The sequence below is a fragment of the Lissotriton helveticus genome, chromosome 2_1 (assembly GCF_964261635.1).
Source record: "Lissotriton helveticus chromosome 2_1, aLisHel1.1, whole genome shotgun sequence".
Classification (NCBI taxonomy): domain Eukaryota; kingdom Metazoa; phylum Chordata; class Amphibia; order Caudata; family Salamandridae; genus Lissotriton; species Lissotriton helveticus.
In genome coordinates this window covers 1508089456-1508111610 of record NC_136059.1, presented here as the reverse complement: position 1 = coordinate 1508111610, position 22155 = coordinate 1508089456, and the positions used below count along the sequence as shown (strand labels likewise).

General features: G+C 51.0%; 1 protein-coding gene across 1 annotated transcript in view; it reads right to left on the bottom strand.

The window, feature by feature from the left end:
* MOB1B (MOB kinase activator 1B) overlaps positions 1–22155 on the bottom strand; it is a 305722-nt gene that overhangs the window by 43606 nt on the left and 239961 nt on the right. Inside the window, exon 5 of the mRNA XM_078676405.1 lies at positions 11313–11476. Coding sequence (XP_078532531.1) covers positions 11313–11476 — 164 coding nt within the window. The remainder of the gene's footprint in view (positions 1–11312; positions 11477–22155) is intronic.

Genomic DNA, 22155 nt, shown 5'->3' with positions numbered 1-22155 from the left:
CGGTGGGTGTGGCGGTGGGTGTGGCGGTGGGTGTGGCGGTGGGTGTGGTGGTGCATGTGTTGGATGCGGTGGTGCATGTGGTGGATGTGGAGGTGATGGTGGATGTGGTGGATGTGATGGTGGATGTGGTGGATGTGATGGTGGATGTGGTGGATGTGATGGTGGATGTGATGGTGGATGCGGTGGTGGTGGATGCGGTGGTGGTGGATGTGGTGGTGGAAGAGGTGGTGGATGTGGTGGTGGATGTGGTGGTGGATGTGGTGGTGGATGTGGGTGTGGTGGATGTGGGTGTGGTGGATGTGGGTGTGGTGGATGCGGTGGTGGATGCGGTGGTGGATGCGGTGGTGGATGCGGTGGATGTGGTTGTGGTGGATGCGGTGGATGGGGTGGTGGGGGATGCGGTGGATGGGGTGGTGGGGGATGTGGTGGCGGATGTGGTGGTGGATGTGGTGGTGATGGTGGATGTGGTGGTGGTGGAGGTGGTGGTGGTGGATGTGGTGGAGGTGGTGGTGGTGGAGGAGGTGGTGGTGGTGGTGGTGGTGGAGGTGGAGGATGTGGTGGTGGATGTGGCAGTGGATGTGGCGGTGGATGTGGCGGTGGATGTGGCGGTGGATGTGGCGGTGGATGTGGCGGTGGATGTGGCGGTGGATGTGGCGGTGGGTGTGGCGGTGGGTGTGGTGGTGCATGTGTTGGATGCGGTGGTGCATGTGGTGGATGTGGAGGTGATGGTGGATGTGATGGTGGATGTGATGGTGGATGTGATGGTGGATGTGATGGTGGATGTGATGGTGGATGTGGTGGATGTGATGGTGGATGTGATGGTGGATGTGATGGTGGATGCGGTGGTGGTGGATGTGGTGGTGGAAGAGGTGGTGGATGTGGTGGTGGATGTGGTGGTGGAAGAGGTGGTGGATGTGGTGGTGGATGTGGTGGTGGATGTGGGTGTGGTGGATGTGGGTGTGGTGGATGTGGGTGTGGTGGATGTGGGTGTGGTGGATGTGGGTGTGGTGGATGTGGGTGTGGTGGATGTGGGTGTGGGTGTGGTGGATGCGGTGGTGGATGCGGTGGTGGATGCGGTGGTGGATGCGGTGGTGGATGCGGTGGTGGATGTGGTGGCGGATGTGGTGGCGGATGTGGTGGTGATGGTGGATGTGGTGGTGGATGTGGTGGTGGATGTGGCATGACATTTTTATTATATACAGAGGGGTACTTATTTTGTACCAATCACTGACCGATGTTAATGTAAGGGTTGTAGATGGTGGGTTGCGCATGCCTTGTTTTCATTTCCATTATAATGACAATAATCCTTTCTTTGACCCTGTGCTCAATCAATGTGGACTGTATTCTAGTGAATACGAGGGGCTTAGATAAATAGGAGAGGCGAGGAGGAAGGGAAACTGGGGTAAGGAACAAGCGACGGAGAACAAGACGGAGGGAATTGCTGGGGGGAGGAGAAATGCGACACGGCGGGCAGGGGAGGGGGCGGAGCGGGGAGAGCGGCGATGAGGGTGTGAAGGTCTCACATGAGGGGGCGTGGTATCTTAAGTCGTGTTGCTTTGGGAGGCAAGATTAAAAATGTGTAAGCACATCTCTTTCGTAGGGAGTTAAACAAAGTCAAAACAACTGTCTCCAAAGGTTTTGCTTAAGTCTGTGTGAAGTAATTAGCTGTCTGCCTCTGCTTACTTCCATTGCACTGGCATCTAGGTGTTAGGCTCAGATGGCTTGAACAAAAGACGGGCTGATGGTCTTTTAAATCAGGCCTTTGTTTCTGCCCAGCTGGATGTTAAAATAAAGCCCCCTCCCTTCCACGCAGGTTAATACAGACAAATGCCGGCACTGCTGAATGATGTCCCAGCGTCCGAAAACGACACCAGAAGAAATTCAGCATGTTTTACTGAACCAGAAATATCCGCCACATAACCCTTCTCTCCAACACTGTTTGGAATCGATCGGCTGATTTGTAAAATTACAAGTGGTCAGAGGGATAAATCTGACGGCAAAGAAGAAAAGGAAGGCGAGGCTTAAGGAGATTAATGTAGGGATGGATTTGACAGAGAAAAACAGATATTTGAGATTATAACATTTCAAAGCAATGTGTCACCCGGAGATGGGGACATTAGATCCACAGAGTAGGAGAGAAAAGAAATGGTTTACTTTTTTGCTTTGGGTTATTTTAGATTTGGGAATTTTGAGCATCATTTGCTTAATGTAAAATCGATTTTTAAAGTGGGGTCCGCAGCACCTACTCAGGGGGTCCTTGAAAATGAAACAATATAAACTTGCTGATAAAATAAAAATGCACATAAATAGCCACATTGAAGAAAAAAAAAACTCTATAAATGAAAATAAATGTGAAATTGCAGACAAAGAAATGAAGCTTGTAACTTGGCATGCTTGAGACGCGGCCGTGAAACTGAAAGTACGGCCGACCGGCCGTGAATAATTAGGGGGTGAGAAATGCGCTGGGAGGGCTGCCTTTGATGTGGTCATGCGAGGCAGGCAGGCGGCTGGTGGCATTGTGCACGCGCTTTTTAGGGCTTGCGCAATGACTTAAAAAGCACATGCACTGCATGGGATCGCCAGTGGAATCGTCAGTTAGGTGGTAAACTCTCGATAAGCCCCTATATATCTCGCTCCCGCTCAATGCGCATGCGCATTGAGATAGGTCGCTCGACCTAAAAACTCACATATTAAAATCAGGAGATAACGACAGTGGATATGAGGTAGCAGCCGAGTGCCACCGACAAGGCAGATCTAACAGTCCCCATCACCCCCCCTCTCCCAGTCAGCTCCCGTTCTCCCAGATGTGAACAGTTCTTCACTAGTCCCCTCACTCAGGCTCAGACCGGCAGCACACATAATTCTCCATGCCAGTAAGTCTTCCTGCAGTCTCTCATCCCTATGCGCACATTGCATATGGGTCTCCTCCACCAGCGACCACTCCCAAACATCCCTCAGCCATGTGGCGATCTCTGGGGCCCTCCGTCCCATCCACGTAATGGCCACCCTGTGCCGTGCCAGGACTAACATAAGCTGCAATAATTTGTAGGGAAGGGTCCTTTTCTTAGGCCTAGGAACCAGAGCCAGCAGACAGTGGCGCGGCGACAAGTCTATTCTAAGGCCGGTATCGACCGCTATACGTCTCACCACATCTGCCCAGAAACTTCTCACCAAGGCGCAGTCCCAGGCCAAGTGGAAGAACCCTGCCCTTCCCGCCCCGCATCTGGGACAGGCGTCCTCCCTATATGGCGAAAAGCGCTGCAAGGAAACCAGTGTCACATAGGTGCTGTGCATGAAATTAAAGTGTGTGAGCTTAAACCGTGCATTACATGATACTTTACGTGTGAGACTCCCTATGCGCTTGCGCTGCCCCGCCTCCAAGGCCACCCCCAGATCTGCTTCCCAGGCGCTCCAAGCAGGCTGGACTGGTGGAACTGAATCCTGACGCAATGCTGCATAAAGCAAGGAAATCAGTCTACGACCCCTACCACAGGAGAGAATGATGTTCAAGGTATGGGACGTCTGAGGCACCTCCGGGAATTGGGGCCATAACTCCCTCGCCACCTCCTGAATGCCTCGATAGTGTAAGTATTGTCCCCCACTCAGGCCAAAAGCCTCCGGAGCCTCCTCGTACGCGACAAACGAATCTCCCAGGCAGAGATCAGCTAAGGTTGTGCAGCCTCCAGTTCTCCAGTCCCTAAAGGACATATGCTCCTCCATGGCCACAACAGGTGCTAGGATCCAAACCGGCAACTCCCTATGAAAGGTGGCCCATCGCAGTACCCGTTCCACACATCCCTGCCAGATACGGAAGGGTCGCATCCGCTCCCCTCCCCTTCATCAAGGCCACCTGTAGCAACCGTTCATTGGCACTCCCAGCCAATAATTGCATCTCCCACCCGTCCACATCCGCAAACCACCTCGCTGCCGGTAGCAATTGCGCCGCGTAGTAATAGAGGTCAAACCTTGGAGCTTCCAGGCCACCTTCCTCCCAGCTCCGAACTAAGATGTGCAGCGCAACCCGGCTACGTCGTCCCGCCCAAAGCAGGGACATTAGCAAAGTATTGAGTGTACGAAATATTCATGGGGGAATAGAGCAGAGCGAATTCTGGAGGACATACAGTATCCTGGGGAGCATCACCATTTTAGCGACCGCAAGCCGTCCCATAAGGGAGAGCGGCAAGGTGTTCCAAAAGGTAATCGAGCTCTGTAGGGACGTAATTATCCGACTGACGTTCCGAGCCAGTACCTGCGAGTCTGACGGGGCCACCTGAATCCCTAGATACCGAATGGCCTCCTGTTCCCAGCGCAGTCCAAGGCCTGGGAATCCTGCCACCGGTACATCGTCATAGCCTGCCAGAGGAAAGATCAAGGACTTATCTCGATTGATCCGCAATCCCGAAGCCTCCCCGAAACGGTCGAGATGGCGCAACAAGATGGGCAATGATTCACCTGGTGCCGTCAAATAAAAGAGAGCATCATCCGCATATAGAGAAACCACATTACATGTGTCCCCCACCCGGATACCCCACTGCGCCATCTCCGCGCGGACCCGGACCGCCAAAGGCTCAAAGGCCAGCGCAAAGAGGAGCGGCGAGAGGGGACACCCCTGCCGCGTCCCCTGCCCTAGTCGCCACTCCTCGGATCGCCCTGCGCCCAACCTCACTCTGGCACAGGGGGCCGTATACAACAGGCGGACCCATCGGCAGAAATTGGGGCCCATGCCCACCACTCGGAGGACCTCCAGGAGGTACCCCCAATCAACCGTATCGAACGCTTTGGCGATATCGATAGATGCTATAACTAATTGTTCCTCGCGACCATGAACTTCATGAAGAATATGGTTAAACCGCCACAAGTTCATGGCGGTATTGCGTCCCGGGATAAACTCACATTGGTACGAGTGTACCAATTTTACCATGTGCGGTGCCAAACGGGCAGCCAAAAGTTTAGTCAAAATCTTAACGTCAGTGTTAATCATGGTAATGGGTCTGTACGCCGCCGGGTCACAATTGTCTCCACCCGGTTTTAAAATCATGCAGATCTCGCCTTGGTTCATGCTAGGCGGCAGGAACCCACTCTCAAAAGCCTCGACATACACCTGAACAGACGAGGGGCAACGGTATCAGCATATGCCTGATAAAATTCTGGCGGAAAACCATCACTCCCCGGGGACTTGGGCCTCGGTAGGCCGACCAGAGCAACCCGCACCTCCACCGCCAACGCTGCGTCCAAGTCTTCCGCTGCATCCCCTGACAGGGTTGGCATGGTCAAATCCTCTAAGTACGGCAGGTACGAGTTTTTGGAGACCGCGGGGTCGGCCGCATACACCGTCCGCAAGTGTGACCGGAGGACTTGGAGCAGGGCCTCCTCAGAGTGCACCATGTGTCCCGCCGCATCCCGCAGAGCTACTATCCCCTCCGGGGCGAATTCACGCCGCAGAACCCAGGCCAACAGCCGACCTGCCTTATCACCCTCCCTATGAAGCCGCTGCCTGAATTGGCCTAATGTGTACTTATCAAGCCGATCTAGGATGTCATGGACACAGGCCCGCCCGTTCTGTCTCTTGCTGAGCCTCATCCGGGTCCGGCCAGGTCTGCTGGCGCAGTAAGTTACCCTCAGCGACCCATAAGTCTCGGAGCAGCTGCTTCCTGACCCCATAGGGGAGGCCCATACACTCACTGCTTATGACCGCCTTCAGGGCATCCCATTTGGTGGAATAGGTAAAAGACCCCTCCTGCCAATTCAATTCCAAGTAGCTGTTGAGCGCACTTTGAACATGGTCCCTCGTTATCGGATCCCGTAAGAGATCGCCTGGCATCCGCCAGGTGCGAGGGCGGGAGGGCCGCCCCTCCCACGCTACCGTGCACACCACCGGTGAGTGGTCAGACAAAAAACGAGCCTGATGAGTGATCGTCAGTGAGATGGAGGCATCAATATAGGCGACCAATACCCTGTCCAACCTGCTATATGTGTTATGAGTGGGGGAGAAACATGTGTAGAGCTTCAGGGTCGGGTGTCGCTGGCGCCACAGATCCATCACCCCCAGGTTCCCCATGACCTCCCCGAGCTGCTTCGTCATGCGTGGCTTCGTGCCCGCATGAGGCGGGTAACGATCCAGTACTGGATCTAGGACGCAATTAAAGTACCCCACCCAAAACAGAGGGGCCTCCAGATCCGGAACAAGCACCTCCTGTAGGGATGATAAGAAACCGGGGTCATCAACATTAGGAGCATTGGAATTCAAAATCGTTAGGTCTCTCCCTTCAAGTGTCACTCTCAGGAGCAAATATCTACTCTGGATATCTGCCTCCATATACTGGATAGCAAAGGGGACCCCAGGTGCCACCCAAATAAGTACCCCCTAGCATAGGTAGAGAAGGAAGAGTAAAACAGTTGGCACGCCACTTTCTCCCCAATTTACGGGCACCTTCATCATCCAAGTGTGTCTCCTGGAGGCATGCAATAGAGACCCCGTGCCTACGGAGGAATGATAGGACTCTATGCCGTTTAGCGCACGTACCCAGCCCCCTCACATTCCACGTTAAAAACTTATATCCCATGACCAGTCATCCCGCCCCACCCGGGCCCCAACTCCACTTCTCACAATCCTCCCGTTCCGTGCCCGCACTGTAATACAACTGATGCCGAAAACAAATCCCCCCCAACAACCCCCCCCAACGAGCCCCCCACCCCACGAGCAAAATTCCTGCAACAACGAAACATGCTGAAATGCCCTTACCCCGCTGGTGCCAGGACGTACAGAGCGATCCCATATCCGCTAACGTAGCGCCCACCCCAACAACACAAAGGAAAAACCCCCCTCACCCCCCCAAGCATCCCCCAGCACAGTCAGCCCATCAAACATACTCTGCACCACTCAGACTTTCAAATTTTAAGGACTTGTGCCCGCGTAGCCCCAACCCCACCCGGCCACCCCTCACACACACACAGGCATCCCAAACCAAACACTGCACTCAGTACCCTGAAGAGAAAAGGGGAAAGATACAGATTAAAGGTCGAGCCAGAAATCAAGGATGTGTCCTTGAGGTCCGGATCCCCGCCTCAGCGGCTGCCTCTCCAAGTGTCTCCGGCACCGCGTCGACCGTAGGCGGGAGGGCTTCCAGCTGGGTTGTCAATGTGTCCGGTACCAGCACATCATCCCGCGGGTTGTCTGCACTCGCCGCCAGCAGATCCTCGGCTCCCGCGGATTCCATGCGGAGAGCTCCATCGTCTCCCACCGTGACTCGCCGCCGCTCAGTACTGCCAGAGGCGCCAGTGGATCGCCTTCGCCTGGAGCGGCGTTTCCTCGCAGGCCTCGTCCCCCACACATTCCTGGAGCGACTCCTTTCCTCCGGCGGGATTGCATCTCCCCTTATTTCAAGCCACTCCCATACCTCCTCAGGTCGTTTGAAAAAGTGAGCTCTGCCTCCGGAGAGGACCTTAAGTTTTGCTGGGTACAATGACATGTATTGGAGGCCCATGTCCCGGAGCTTCTGCTTTACTACCACAAAGGATTTGCGCTGACGGGTCTAGTCCGTATATACAGGCACCTTAGAGTTTTCGTACATGAGATCCGCCGTTTCCCTCGCCACCTTTAGGATATAGTCTCTGTCGCGATAATTCAAAATCTTTGCGATGAGGGCTCGGGGCGGGGCCCCAGGGCGCAGCTGCAGCATCAGCGCTCTATGGGCACGCTCGATCACGAAGACGTCTGATAATCCAGCCGGGCAGAGCGTGGAGCGGATCCAATGTTCTAGGAAGCGCTCCGCATTCCCCATCTCCGCCCGTTCCGGGACGCCGAGGACTCTGATGTTGCTGCGGCGCGCCCGCCCTTCGGCATCCTCCGCCCTGCGTTCCAGCTCCCCCGTGGTGGCCGAGAGCTGCGTCACCGTCTGCTTAAGGGAAGCCACCTCCTCCTGCAACTGAGCTATGTTCCCCTCCGCCTCGGTAACCTTATCGGTGACCTTGCGGAGGTCCGCTCGCAGTAGATTGACGTTGATCGACACTGTCTCAATCTGCCGTTCAAGGGCGGAGTGGGACCCCTGTATGGCCTTCAGAAGTTCTGCCCTGGTAGGCTCGGCAGTGCTACTGGACGCACGTCCCTCGTCCTCCTGGCCAGTCTGACGGGTGATGCGCTGCGAAGGGAGGCGTGGGGTGGTGTATTGGGTGATGGTATTGCGCTGCGAGGCGCGGGCCTGTCTGTCCTTTCGCATCATGGATGCCCCTGTGACGCCCCATCAGGGGCCCCTCCCAACAGCGCTCCCACCAGCAAGTCCCTAGTCGACAAGGGACCCGCGCAGCTCAGGGAAAAGGACCACAGGATCCCAGAGGGCGCCAGGCCGCACTCACCACCTCTCCAGATGCCCGGCGTCCGTCACACCACGAGGCCCTCACCACCGCTTCCAGGCCTCCAGGACCCCCGCCCGGGACTCAGTCCGGTCCCTGGGGCTCAGTAATCCTCCCCCAGTCCGGGCACAGCGATGTAGGGGCAAGGGCACGGTTAATAGAAAAGCACCTGGTAGCGTCACAGAGGGCCACCGTCTCCGCACCCTCAGACTCCTCCGGCGAATGGGACCCCCGCAGGTCACAATGGGCAAACCAGGGTGTCAAAGACGGGCAGCCACCGCCATCCACCAACTCAGATATGCAGGGGTGGGGGCCACTGAGAAACAATCCACTCCCCTCCCAGGTTCCTCTCCAGGACAGTGGCTCCCCCACTAGCACCACCAGACGGGGTGCCACAGGCCAAAATCAGCTCCGCCAGTCTCCCCTTGCCCGTCCCCAATCAGCTGCGCCACTCCAAGCAGCTCACCTCCGGGATGGCACCAACTCTCCGCTGGGCAAAGCAATGGCCCCACTGAGGCACGGGGCGCTTGGGAAACTCCCGTTGCTGCCGCAGGGGCTGGGACTCCAGGCCCGCAGCGCAGGGTCTACTTCAGCCCCCCAGGGCCCGCAGGCACTCCTCACTGGGCCGCAAGTCGCCACGTTCCCTCGAAGGCCCCCGACGCGCGCTGCGGGTCCCCCCAGCGCCTCCCCTCTCATCCAGCGACCGGGGGGGGGGGGGGGGGGGGGGGGCAGGCGGTCTCTCCACGCTGGAGGCAACGGGTGGTCGGCGCAGCGGGAGGCCCCCGATGGCAGTTGGGGCCCCCACTCTGTCCCACGCTCTCTGGGCAAATGCAGTGCACCCCCGGCAGTCGCACCAGGCCCCACCACCTTCCGCTGTCCTTCCACTCGACAGGGGCCACCAGGATCCGAGCCCCGGGAGGGGGGGCGAGCCGGCCACCAACGCCACAAGCTCCTGGGCCCGGGGACAAGTATCCCGCAGTACGCCGCGGTCCAGGGAGCTGCGGCGACCTCCAAAGTCCTCCGGCAGCAGTCCGCAAACCAGGCCGCAGCCCCGGCCTCCCGTAGTCTGAGCGCCGGGCGTCCGCAGCCCAAACGTTTCTCACCGCCTTCAGCAGCCAATCACCTCAAATCCCAACACCGGAGCGTGCCCCTGGGGATCGGGCCTCCTGAGGGACAGGTTTCGCCGTCGAGCGGGCACAGGATCAAGAATTACCAGGATTTATGGGCTAGGCCGGCCGGGAGCTGCAGGAGCTCACGTCCTGTCGGCTATGCTGCTTGGCCATGCCCCCCCTTACCAAGTCATTCAACTTTAACAGTAGTAGTTCAACTAGGAGAGCCTGTCTACTTTACACATACAAGTAAAAATTGATCAACATAAAAATGTAAAGAAAAATAGACGTTTACTAGAGCTGTCAGCGAAAAGAGTATTTATTTAAATTTCAGATAAAGCTTGCTCTCAACTGTCACATTGCATGGCCCAACAGAAGACACCTCGGTCTGGTTCCTTCTTTTTCAGAGCAAGATCTCCAGAAACCCCTGTTAGACCCATATTGTTTTCTTTTAAATAATGTGTTCTTAAAAGTGACGTGTTTTTTTAAGCTCTATTGAATAGTTTCTGAAAGCATTTCATTTTAGTGAGAAAGTCTAAGCTAAACAGCTACAGACCCAACTGACCTTTCGTCTCAGGACAACACTTCTGGTTCTAAGTAGTAACATATACAAATGTATAGATTCTAATGTGCACTCCTAAAGCCTTCTGTACCTTCCACTTGAAGAGGACAGCATGAAGACGTTAAAACAAAATGTAGCCCATCACCTCCATGAAGGTAGCTGGGGTTGTTTGTCAAATTTCACAAGAAAAATCTGCGTAGACCTGTTGCAAAGATGCATCCTCTGGGGGCAAATATTCCCTCTAGAAGGGGTATCTTCCATTCTTCAGCTGCCACCACACACATGACCAGCAAAACTTTGGAGGTGTATGTGCAGTCTAATACTTGCGAAACCTTTTTGTAACTGCACTCTCCATCAAACGAGACGCAGACTACAAAGTGTTGCTAATGCCAAGCTACCCTTTAGTCAGTAATCAATTAATAAATCAGACTTATAGAGTGCACAGGTACCTAATCAGGCTTCCCCACACTAAGAAGCTAAGAGAGCACATCAAAGGTAAATTTAATAATCAGATACTCAGGTTTTGAGCCGAGATCTAAATACATTTTGGAATATTCTACGCAAGCGACAAGCCTGAACCTAGCAATCCTCATTAGGGCTTTGCCTCAATCACATGCTCTTCAACAAATTCATGAAGAAGTTCTTACCTTAATAGGTGGGGCAATATAAATCTATCTTTTTCGTACTTTATTTTCTGCCCGAAGTGCATCGGACATTTTATAGTATGGTTCATTCCTGTATATGATTATTATTTGGTTTTGATTATTATTCCTGTACATGATTATTGTGTTTGCTACCCTTAAATCATTATGTTACATCGTTCGCCCATCCTGCGCTCACCAATGTGTATAAATGATCTATTAGATGCTCACCACTATTAGAAGCCCCATCTCATTCAGATTTTATTTTGGTAGTGACCATTATTCCTGTATATGATTATTCACTTATTTCCCATATATCACTACGCTCCATCATATAGCCCACTCATTGTCCACTCAGAAATTACAATTGAATTGTTATTTGTGAACTATTTGATTTTATGATTATTATACTCCCCATGTGTGATTCATGTTCTGATGGTTACCTTTCCCTATAACTGTAAAGCGCTCTGATATCCTTCGGGATCTAGTCCGCGCTATATAAAACTTTATAATTAAATAAAATAAATACATAATGGACAAACATAATAGCTGGACAATAATGTACCCTAAGGCATAGGCCAAAGTACGAAGACAAAAAGTTTGCAGAAGAATTTCCAATTTAACAAACTCCGTTCAAGACACATACCATACCTGAACAAAGAAAATAAAGTGCTTGAATGATGTATTGAGGTGTGCCTCCTCCTGCAGTTGAATAACTGGATCAAAGTGTTGATGGTAGATGTGAGCATACACTCTAAAAAGACGCTTGAGGATTGTTTTTGCCACAGACATGAAGTTTTTGGGAAAGGGAACCCCTGTAAGAAAAGAAACAAGTAAAGTATTCAGCAGGCTTTCACATTTTTTTAATTCTTCATTATTTTCATAACATAGTTAATATCCATATACTGGCTTTTATCAAACATGTAAAATCGTGATTTCAATATCCCAGTGCAATTAACTTCTGTTGCAGGTTACAGCTCACAGACTTCATTTTTGGCCTAAGTATATTAAATGACAACTCATCAACCCTCTCAAATCTCCAACCCCCCCCTTTACCGGCTCCTTCTTAATCGATATCTTGAGTCTGCCTGCGTTTTGGTTTTAGGTGTCCCATATGTCTACTTCCTGGCTAGGGGTGCTATTCATTTCTTGGTGTTCCCCTTCCTGTGGCTCATGCTGAGAACGGGGTATGATCTGCTATCTCCTAGATCATCACCCCCCCCATGCCAGCAGTACTTCCGGGAGTTTATCATATTTTCTAGTATTTCTCATATGTTCCTCTTCTGTCAGCGCCCATTCCTTCAGGTCTTTCTTCCACTTGTCTATATTTGGGCCCTGCGGGGTTAACCAGTAGATTTCAGTCATGCATTCTTATTAATTTAAACTCAGAATTGTATAAATCTTCCTGGGAAACCATGTTAATTTTAATTGTCTCACATACTTCTATCGACAAATAAATGCAACGATTTGTCAAAACCATATTGTCAAGTGGCAAGAAAATATAACAAACCTTGTAAGGCACTCGTAATTTTTTTTAAACTTTATTGCAAAAAATTGCCACAAAAAAAAATGCAATTACCTAAAACGAAACAGGCAAATACTTTAAAATAACAGGGGTTGCTTCCTAGTAGACGTGTACTTGAAACTAATATAAACCCCCTTTTTAGACTTAATGCACATGCTGAACAGGTTACTTACATTCTGTCACGCTCTTTCTGGTAAATACTTTAATCTAGAAGGTGGCCTCATGTGGCTCTGCACCAACTTGGTTCTGTCCCGTAACTGATGGCTGGAGCCGCATTTAAAAAGCGGAATGCACAAGCCTGGGTGCAAGACCCTGTTCTGCTGCTGAAAGATGGACGCTCTTGTCCAGAGGTTCCAGTTACCACAATCTCCTGGCCCAATCCCGAGCGACTAGGATAACTTTGGGCAGGTCATTCTTGATCATGGTCAGAACTCAGACCAGGTGAGATAGCAGCGGGAAGGCTCCAGTGTGCAAAACCGCTAACTTTGTACACTAACAGTAGCAACAAATAGAGCAAGCTAGGATTCACCTCATTGTTGGAAAACTCCCTGCACCTCCTCTGGGTGCAACTGCCATTCGTGACCATCTAAGTGTCACTGGCTGAGATCGTCCACCCTGGTGTTTAAAGGTCCTGCCAGGTGGTGCATAGTCTGGGCATTGCCAAAACGATTCAACCAGTTCCAGTGTCACAAGTCCTTCTAGTACATGACCCACGACCCCATTCAATCCTGTTTGTTGCAGGACCACATGGCAGTTGTGTCAGTGAGAACCTGTACCAACCTCTACCGATGGACAGCAGGAAGGCCTTTAGACCCAGACAAATGGCCCACAACTCCAGAAGACTGATGTGGAGCCAGGCCTCCTCCGGACATCAGAACACACGGACTCCATCTCCTTTAGGTGACCACCCCACCCCAACAGCCATGCATCCATCATCACCATCAGCCTTGGGTGGTGTAGGGAAAGGGCCTTGCAGTGGCGATCGAGCAGCCACCACTGCAGATCTTTTGCAGTCGTTTCTGAAAGCTGGATGGAATTGCACAGGTTCCCATGGTGCTGGGCCCATATGGACCTCGGATCCCAAAGCAGGGCATACGTATGCCATCAGACATGGTTGATCAGCAGAATACTGGAGAACAAGAAACATCAGAACCACCATTACTGAGACTAAAACATTGGGATCATAGCCCTAATATCCTGGACTCCGGAAGAAAGGCCAGACAATTCACTGCATCAAGGAAAGGTCTGATGAATAGCAGCTCTGCAAAAGACTCAAGTGTGACTTTGGCATATTGATAGAGAACCCCAGCATAACAGGAGATTCATTGTCTGGAGGTGGTCCACAACTGACTGTGGCCAGTCAGTCTTCAACAGCCAGCTGTTGACTTAAGGGGAAGACTGGTATACCAGATCTGAAAAGGTAAGCAGCAATCACCATCATCACCTTTGTGAACTCCCAAGGGGCACTGTTAAGGCCAAAGGGGAGCACACCAAACTGAAAATGCTTCTGGTCATAATTGAACTGCAAGTAACACCCATGGGCCAGCTGTTTGGGAAAATGGAAATAGGCATCCTGCAGGTCCAAAGCCACCATTCAGTGTCCTGAATCCAGGGCACACTGAACTTGGGCCAGTGTGAGCATCTTGAACTTGTCCTTCAGCAGGAAGAAATTGAGAGGCCAGAGATGTAAAATAGGACTAAGGTCTCCGACTTTTTCTGGCACTAGGAAGTAGCAGGGGTGGTAGTAGCTGGGTTGATGGGCCTTAGTGTGGTCTGCAAGCACAGCCCGGGGAAATGCCACAAAAGGGTTGAAACTGTCAGGGATACTCCCTGGCAGGGGAGTGGAAAGACCCAGGGAGTGTGCCATGGCACTACTTTCTTTAAAGCGCTCGTGTGGAATTTGCCTTCTTGTCAAATAGGCAAGACCAGTCAAAAGGCATATTTATGAATGTTGCTTTAAAGTCACCAGAGAAGCCATTCCATGAGTGGACATCTGAACACCAAGTTAGCCCCTAAAGCTCTGCTTAAGCAGTCAGTAAGTTCCAGTCCTGATCTGATAACATTATTTGGATGGGTCTTGGCCATCCTGAATAGTTTATGCATGGTTAGCATGGATTCCGCTGGGATTGCTAGGAAGATCTCTAAGATAATGTCCACTAATGAGTAGGAGTACATATCCAGCAAGCAGCTGGTGTTGACTGATCCAAGGTCAATGCTAACAGAGGAGAAGAACAAGTTACTTACCTTCGGTAACGCCGTCTCTGGTGGATAAAGTATCTGCCTGTGGATTCCTCACCTTTTGAATTGCCCCTGCGCCAGCATTCCACAAAGTGTTTCCTAGCTCTCCCACGGCGACGAGGACGTTACAATGGCACGGCTCCACTTGTGACTCCGTATGTTGTCACCGTAGCAACAAGTAGACCTCGTTGGCATGATGACGTCAGTTTATCCCACTTTTTCCATGCCTCCGAGGCGAACGGGTGGACCAACAACATAATTGAAGTATACACAGTATACAATATATAAATAAATATAAACAGCATAAAGAAAAATAGGAAAACAAAAAAAAAAAAAGCATTTCCTAAACACCAATAGCAAGGAAATCAAAAGACATAAGGAAACAACCATGTCAAATAACCAATAACTCCTTTGGTATACGAAGGTGGACAATGGGGAGGCAGGTGAGTCAGTGAGGAATCCACAGGCCGATACTGTATCCACCAGAAAAAGCTTTAACGAAGGTAAGTAACTTGTTCTTCTGAGGGATACAACTGCCTGTGGATTCCTCACCTTTTGAATTGAATCCCACAGCAGTAAAACTCCCGGAGGAGGGTGTCCACCAACTCACACCAAAAAATCCTTAAGCACAGAGCAAGCAAAATGGCCATCCCTCCTAACCTCCGAATCCAAGCAGTAATGCTTTGCAAAGGTGAGGAGAGAGGCCCAGTTGCTGCCTTACAAATGTCAACAACAGGAACACCAGGGCCTGCTTTAGGCATGTGCAAAGTGTGCACCTGCACAGGGCCGCCACCACGCCTGTTTCAGACGCACACACTGAGACAAGTAAAGTTTAATTTAGCACTAAGCAGCAGTGTACCATGCACGGTGCTGCTTCGGGCAGGCTTTGAGACTGGCTTGCAGCAGAGCACGAGAGCAACAATGTAACAATATTACCCGCGCGCCTTTTGTGATAGATGACATCACAACAGTGAGAGCGCCGTCGCGGATGGTTGTGGGAGGGAGGTTGAACTGATAATGGCAGGCAGAGCTCAAATCGATGTGGTAAATTTTGAAAGAAATGAAAATACAGAGATACTGTCCGGAGCTGACTGCGGACCACGGCGGCCAAGGGAACTCTTATTTATTGCTGAGAGTCACTTTGAATCATGCCGGAGTCCGGATGACGTTTGACAAGGGAGGAGTTGTGGCCACGAGGCGGGTCCTACTTAATTGCTGTGCCATTCTCGCCTTGCACAGTGAGTAACTCTATCCAAGTGATCGATGTACTAGGGAGGCACACAAGCAGCAGGGATCATGGCAGAGAGAGGCAGTGACTTGACCCGCTGTATGCATATAGGCTCACAGGGTCCCTGACAGGGGGGGGGGGGAGGGGTCGGGGGCGCTGGCAGACAGAGCCTAGTGTGTGTTTGGAGTGCAGCAGTTCAATGAAAGGGCGAAAGTAGGAGGGGGTCCAAGCTGTGAGGCCCAACAGTAAAGACACCCTTCCTTTGCCTCTCCGCGTTCAGATGGACACGAGGGTGCAAGGGCTCGAGCCGCTGTAATTTAGGCCGATTGGAGGCGCTGCAGGTGGTAGATGGAGCATTAGCTAGACAGCAGGGCATTCTTTGAAAAGATGGGTGGGAGCTGGGCCTGGTCGATCGCAGGGAAAGCAGCATTGAGCACTGAAAACTGAAGATGCAGTTAGTCTGCCTCCTTGGGGTATAGATCCATATAAGTTAATCACAGCAACAAACGCACTGCAGCGCACAGGGTTGTGTCATTTACACGACCCTAGTCCAAATCACGCGGATGGAGCAACGTTTGGTAAAGATGACAGCAGGTTTGCACACAGACGTTGTCACACATGACCTGTGCACAGCTGTTCTGTGCTCACCTGATTGCTCCTCTTGATTTGACCGGAGTTTTAACCGGCGCCTTGCAGACTCATCCCCGCAGGCCACCGGGTCTTCTTGCAGATCGGTGGTATTGTACCCACATCAGTTTGCACATTTGCTGGCCTTGGTGAGGGGCACAGACCTCATGTCAGCCAATATCCCACGCTCACCGATATATCTGCCACATTCCAATGGCACAGACAGGTTCCTTACCCCCAGCAAGTTTCAAGCAACAATAAAAATGCCAAGATTCCATTTCCAGCAACTCTCGTGATTAATGGACCGCCTGGATATTGTTAAGAGTTTTGTCTAGTAGACATTTTACACAGAGTAAAGGTTAATATGCCTGCTGCAAAGCACGAGCACCATGCACCTCACAGAAATGCATATCATTTAAATAGTTCAGAGCCTTACTGCTTTTGTTGGAGAGATACTTTTAATAGTTGAAATGTATAAATTAAAATCGTAATGTAGCACAGTGAGCTATAAACAATTATCAAACAGCTGCATGCAAACTGCAAGGTATAGGTTTCCAGAGTTGATTTCTCCCCAGTCTTTCATTATCATAATGTTCCAAAGGGGTTCATTTGGGTAGAAATACATTCTTAATAGTAAAAAGAATAACCAACTATGGTGGCACATTTTAAAATTCTGAAATTCTGCTTCTCCAGATCAAGCACTCTTATACTATGCCCAGCTTAAATGACCTATGACTCCTTTGGTACACCTCGTATGTAACATTTCCTATACACTGCTTTACAAACATATAACTCATTGTCTCTGTGTGATGTTAAATGCTCTGACACCCTACACTGGTATGAGTAGCTTTAAAAAAACAAAAAAGCTTGTAAGAGAGTGGTTATGGAGACTTGTGGGTCACTGTTAAAGGGTGGTATATCACAATAGTCTAAATTGCTTGATTTTGCTCGGGAGAAAGTGTCACTCATAGTTGTTGAAATGTCACTCATAATTACACTGAAATTTTGAAAATGTCACACATAGCAATCTGAAACCTTGGCAGCTATGCGCCACGACGACGAGAATCGGATCCATCGGATACCAATCATACAATATTCGTGGCACTGGCGGCCCCTGGCAGGTTTTGGCGGCCTCCGACCCCGGCTTTTTACTAACTTCCATTCCAGTAACTTCCAACCAAATCCATTTTGTATCTATGTGTTTTTTAAATATTTTCAACAACTAGTAAGGAATTGTGTGAGCATTTAAAATCTGTGCTATCACGTAGCTGGTGTTCTAATTTACAATAAATATTTGAGGCTTCAACTTTATGTTCAAACCAGTTGTTTCACGTGACTTAGGGTGTTGGCTTTCATTCTCATGTTCATGCATGCATGCCATGGGATAAGGCTAGACCCATTGTTATTATAATTTTGTGGGCTGTTGGAGGGGGCGATGAGGAAGAGTTACCGATTATTTCTCTGTAGGGGGTTGTGGGGGTCCGGTGCCCCTGTCATGGCCCTGACACTGCAGCTGTCTGTGCGCCCAGTCCCTCATGACATCGTGTGTCACAATGCCCTCCTCCTCCTAAATTGTATCGTTCTGAGACGAATTCGGAAGGATAGGAGCAGCCGCAGGTAACTGGTCATCTAATGACTTTTCTGGACGTATTATTAAAACACCTTCCTGAGCGCCACCCCGGCCGGACCCCCTCTTCCGGGGCCTCCACCTACGCTCCCTGCACAGGGCCACCATGAGCCTAGAGCCGGCCCTGGGAACACCTCTAGCCAAAGCAGAAGAAGAAGACTTCGCTCTGGTGGAATGAGCTCTAATACCTCAGGCGGTTCCTTCTTGGCCAAGGCGTAGCAGATCTTGATGCACAAGATGATCCACCTGGAGAGTGTTCGCTTGTGAACAGCCTCGCCCTTCATTCGTCCAATGTAGCCCACGAAGAGCTGATCGTCCAGTCTGAGATCCTTGGTCCTGTCCAGATAGAAACTGACAGCTCCCTTAGGGTCCAGGCAATGAGGTCTCTCCTCCTCATTGGAAGGGTGAGGGGGAGGATAGAAAGTAGGTAAGCTAATGGATTGCCCTAGATGGAAAGGAGTAACCACCTTAGGCATGAAATCAGCCCATGTTTTGAAAATCATCTTTTCTGCATGAATGGTTAAAAACAGAGGTTTGGAACTAAGAGCCTGAAGCTCACTTACCCTCCTGGCTGAGGTAATAGCGATCAGAAAGACAGTTTTGAAAGAAAGAAGCCTCAATTGTCAACTATGAAGAGCCTCAAACGGAGAACCCATAAGGAAAGTGAGTACAAGATTTAAATCCCACTGAGGCATAATGAAGGGAATGGGAGGAAATCTATTAGTGAGGCCCTTAATGAATCTCGTAACAACTGGAGATTTAAATAAAGACGGCTGGTCCGGCAAACAAAGGAAAGCCGACAAGGCTGACAAATAACCCCTAACCGTGGTCACAGCACAACCCTGCTGAGCCAAGGAAAGAGAGAAACTCTGCACATCAGACAAACTGGCCTTTAAAGGATCAATGGATCGCTCCACACCATTTCATAAACTTGGACCACCTGGAGGAATAAATAGATTTGGTAGAGTGTCTCCCGCATCCGGAGGGAGAGAGAAAGAACTCCGGTTGCCCTGTTCAATCTCCAGGCATGGAAGTGCAGGCTCTGGAGGTGAGGGTGTAGAACCTGCCCCTGCGACTGGGAGAGGAGATCTGCCCTGATAGGGAGACGGACCGGAGGGTGAGATGAGAGGTGAAATAGATCTGTGTACCACACTATTCTTGGCCAATCCGGGTCGATCAATATGACTTTGATGCGGTCTTGGCGCATCTTCCTCAGAACCTGAGGAATCAAGGGTGGGAGGAAAGGCATAAAGGAGCTGTGAACCCCATTCCAACTGAAACATGCCTTCCAACGCTCCCTGCATCGGAAACTGGAGACTGCAGAATGACGGGCAGTGTGCGTTCTCGCGAGTGGCAAAGAGGTCTGTAGGAGAATGGATATCGGACTATGGTTACCCCGGATTTTTTGCCTTGTGTTTAGCTGGTTTTCGACTTAGTTGGCCTGGGACCCTGCTAATCAGGGCTCCGGGCTGTCTGCTCTCTCTGCAAACTCCATGTACCCTAGGTACATCACCAATTGGGTATTGGGTCACCTTATGAGCCCCTGTACAGTGTACTATAGGTACCCAGGGCATAGGTGCATCCAAAGCCTACCAGGGGCTGCAGCATATCTTTTGCCACACCTGGCTGGCCATCCAAACTGACAACTGGCTGATCACTCAGCTGGGGCAAGGTCGTGTAATCACCCCTTGCTTAGATATAGTATACCCATGTCTAAACCTATATCTGGACACATATACACCTATAAGACACTCCTATGGCAGGCCTGAACAATCCTGGCGGCAGAGTGCTTGGTTTTATGTGAGATGGTGCTCTAGCATGAGCTGAGCCTGTCTGCAGCTTTCGGAACCATGTCCTTATAGCTGTTCTATGATATAGCCATACCATATACTCTTAAGTGCATTATTATCCTTGCGGTTATTGCTAACTTTGGTTTGGCTTTATCAAAACATGTCGTGTAAGGTGTCATACACTTTGGAATACTACCCCCTCGCCAGTTCTGGCGACGGGGGTAGCATTGCACCCTTCTAGAGGGATAAGACATGTGGGTAACAGTAAACGCAGTTAAAACTAACCAGAGCCTCAGCATCACAAAATGGATGCTGCTGCCACAGACACAAGTCTGGCCTCCTGCTGCTGACCGAAACTCCGGAAGGGGAGGCCTGAACAAAAGGTTTCCTGTCACAGGGAGGTGTTACACCACCCCAGACAGGAGATAGTGGATTCAGGCAGGGCGAGTGAAACTAGACACTGCCTGGGGCGCACAAGGCACCCCATGCATAGCCCAGTTCAAACGGGTGCTGGGGCACTCGAGCCCCAGCTCTGGCGTGAAACTGGACTAATGGAAAGGGGTGTAACCACCCCCTTCCTGGGTCTCACCCATAGGAGGGACCTAGCAGGTAATCCAGCCCCTTGATTTGGAATAAAGGTAGGAGCTGTGTCCATAGACTTTAGATAATCCTGACTGAAACTTTGAAATGAAACTCTGGACCCTTCGACATCCCACTAGACGTGGAACACTGAAGAATATCCCTTGTGGTCAAGGAGTGACCACCCTGTGCAAGCAGGCACCATCAAGCGCCCAGCGGTTTGCTTTGTTGCAGCTCCCGCCGGAGCTCGGGCGACAGATCTACAAGAACCGGATTCCCAGACATCCAACAGCCCGATCCACAGCCACAGCAAAGCTGAGGCCCGTGGAGGCGACGTGGGACCGGCCATCTTGGAAAGACTGCGAAGTGCTTCCCGTGCAGCTCCTGAGGCACCCTCTAAGCTGTGCATTGGGGACTGAGTAGCCCCAGCCCCGAGCAGCTTTTGCACCGAAGATCACCACTCCACACTCACCGAGTGCCGTGTCTGGCCCTTTTGCATTTTCCTGCTCGACGCGTCTGTCCGGTCACTTGCCCGTTGGCTAGTGGCCACTACGACGACGAACCTTTGAATTTACACCGCTGGTCTGGTTGCTCCAGACTGGCCCTCGCTCCCCTGAAAAGGAGCAGCCTCTCTGACCTTGTTGGTCCGAGTAAGAAGCGATCTTCAAATCCTGTGTGGGTTGCATTTGCCAAGGCCTGTTGACTCCGATCCGGAAGCCGACACCGCCGACAGCGAGAGCGTTCGTGGGACAGTCCGTGTTCCACTCTTGGTCATCGTCGATGCCCCCGAGTCCACGTGGCAGCGGAGACAAGCTTCTCGACAACCACCTGATTGCGCCAGACATCGCCTGGTTCCTTCCTGGTTCCATCCTGGTCACTGGCTAGTGACCCAGACTCTGTCCCCTCTGCTTTCAGGTACTCTACATATTTGATACACCGTTGGATCAAACCGGACTCTTCTCTCCTGGCCGCCTGCAGCATCGTCATCTCCAGGCTCCATAGAACTCCACGACGAAACCCGACGCACTTTTACACCTATGCACCGCTTCCTGTGGGTGAGGTAACGAGAGTACTCCGGTGCTCCTGTAGTGGTTTACACCTCTAGTGTCCTAGTTTTAAGTGGCTAAGTTCTAGTACAGTCGGAAGACTTCTGAATCTGCAACTTTGTAACTTTTACGCACCATTGACTTTGCATTGGTGCATGCGTGTGCTTTAGGCACTGCACCCGAATCCCGCGGGCCTCTCCCGTCCTAACTGCTGTTAGTCCAGTGTAGCCCCAGCGATTCACAAGGCCCTAGGCCTTACCATTGTTCGAGACGTGGTACTTATACCACTATTTTAGTATATGGTTTAAGTGGCCACCAGCCCTATCCATAATTGTGCAACTTTTGTATCTTTAACTGTGCTTTTGTTTAAACGCTTGTGCCTCTGTCCTCAAAGAGTACAGAGGATTATTCTAGTAATAAATACATATATTTTTATAATATATAACTTGTGTGGTGTCCTTTCATTTGGTATTAAAAGGATTGCATATGGTAAAACAGCTGGCTTCACATGCCTCTTTAGTTAAGCCTAAGACTGCTTAGGTCCATGCTACCCCTAGGATAGCTTGTCTATAAGGTTGACTTTACAACCACCACCATAAGGGTTGTTTGGATTGATACAAGGTGCTCACTAGAATAGTGAACATCATACATAAGGCCAACTTCTCACAAGGTCCAACTGAGGAAATCCCCACATGCTGAAGAAGAGATGGACCACCCCCGGATGAAGCCGCCACTCGTGAACGGCCGAAAAGCACCAACTGAGACGGTCTGCACGCACATTTAGCACGCCTGCCAGATGATTTGCAATAACACAAATCTGATGGTCCTGCGCCC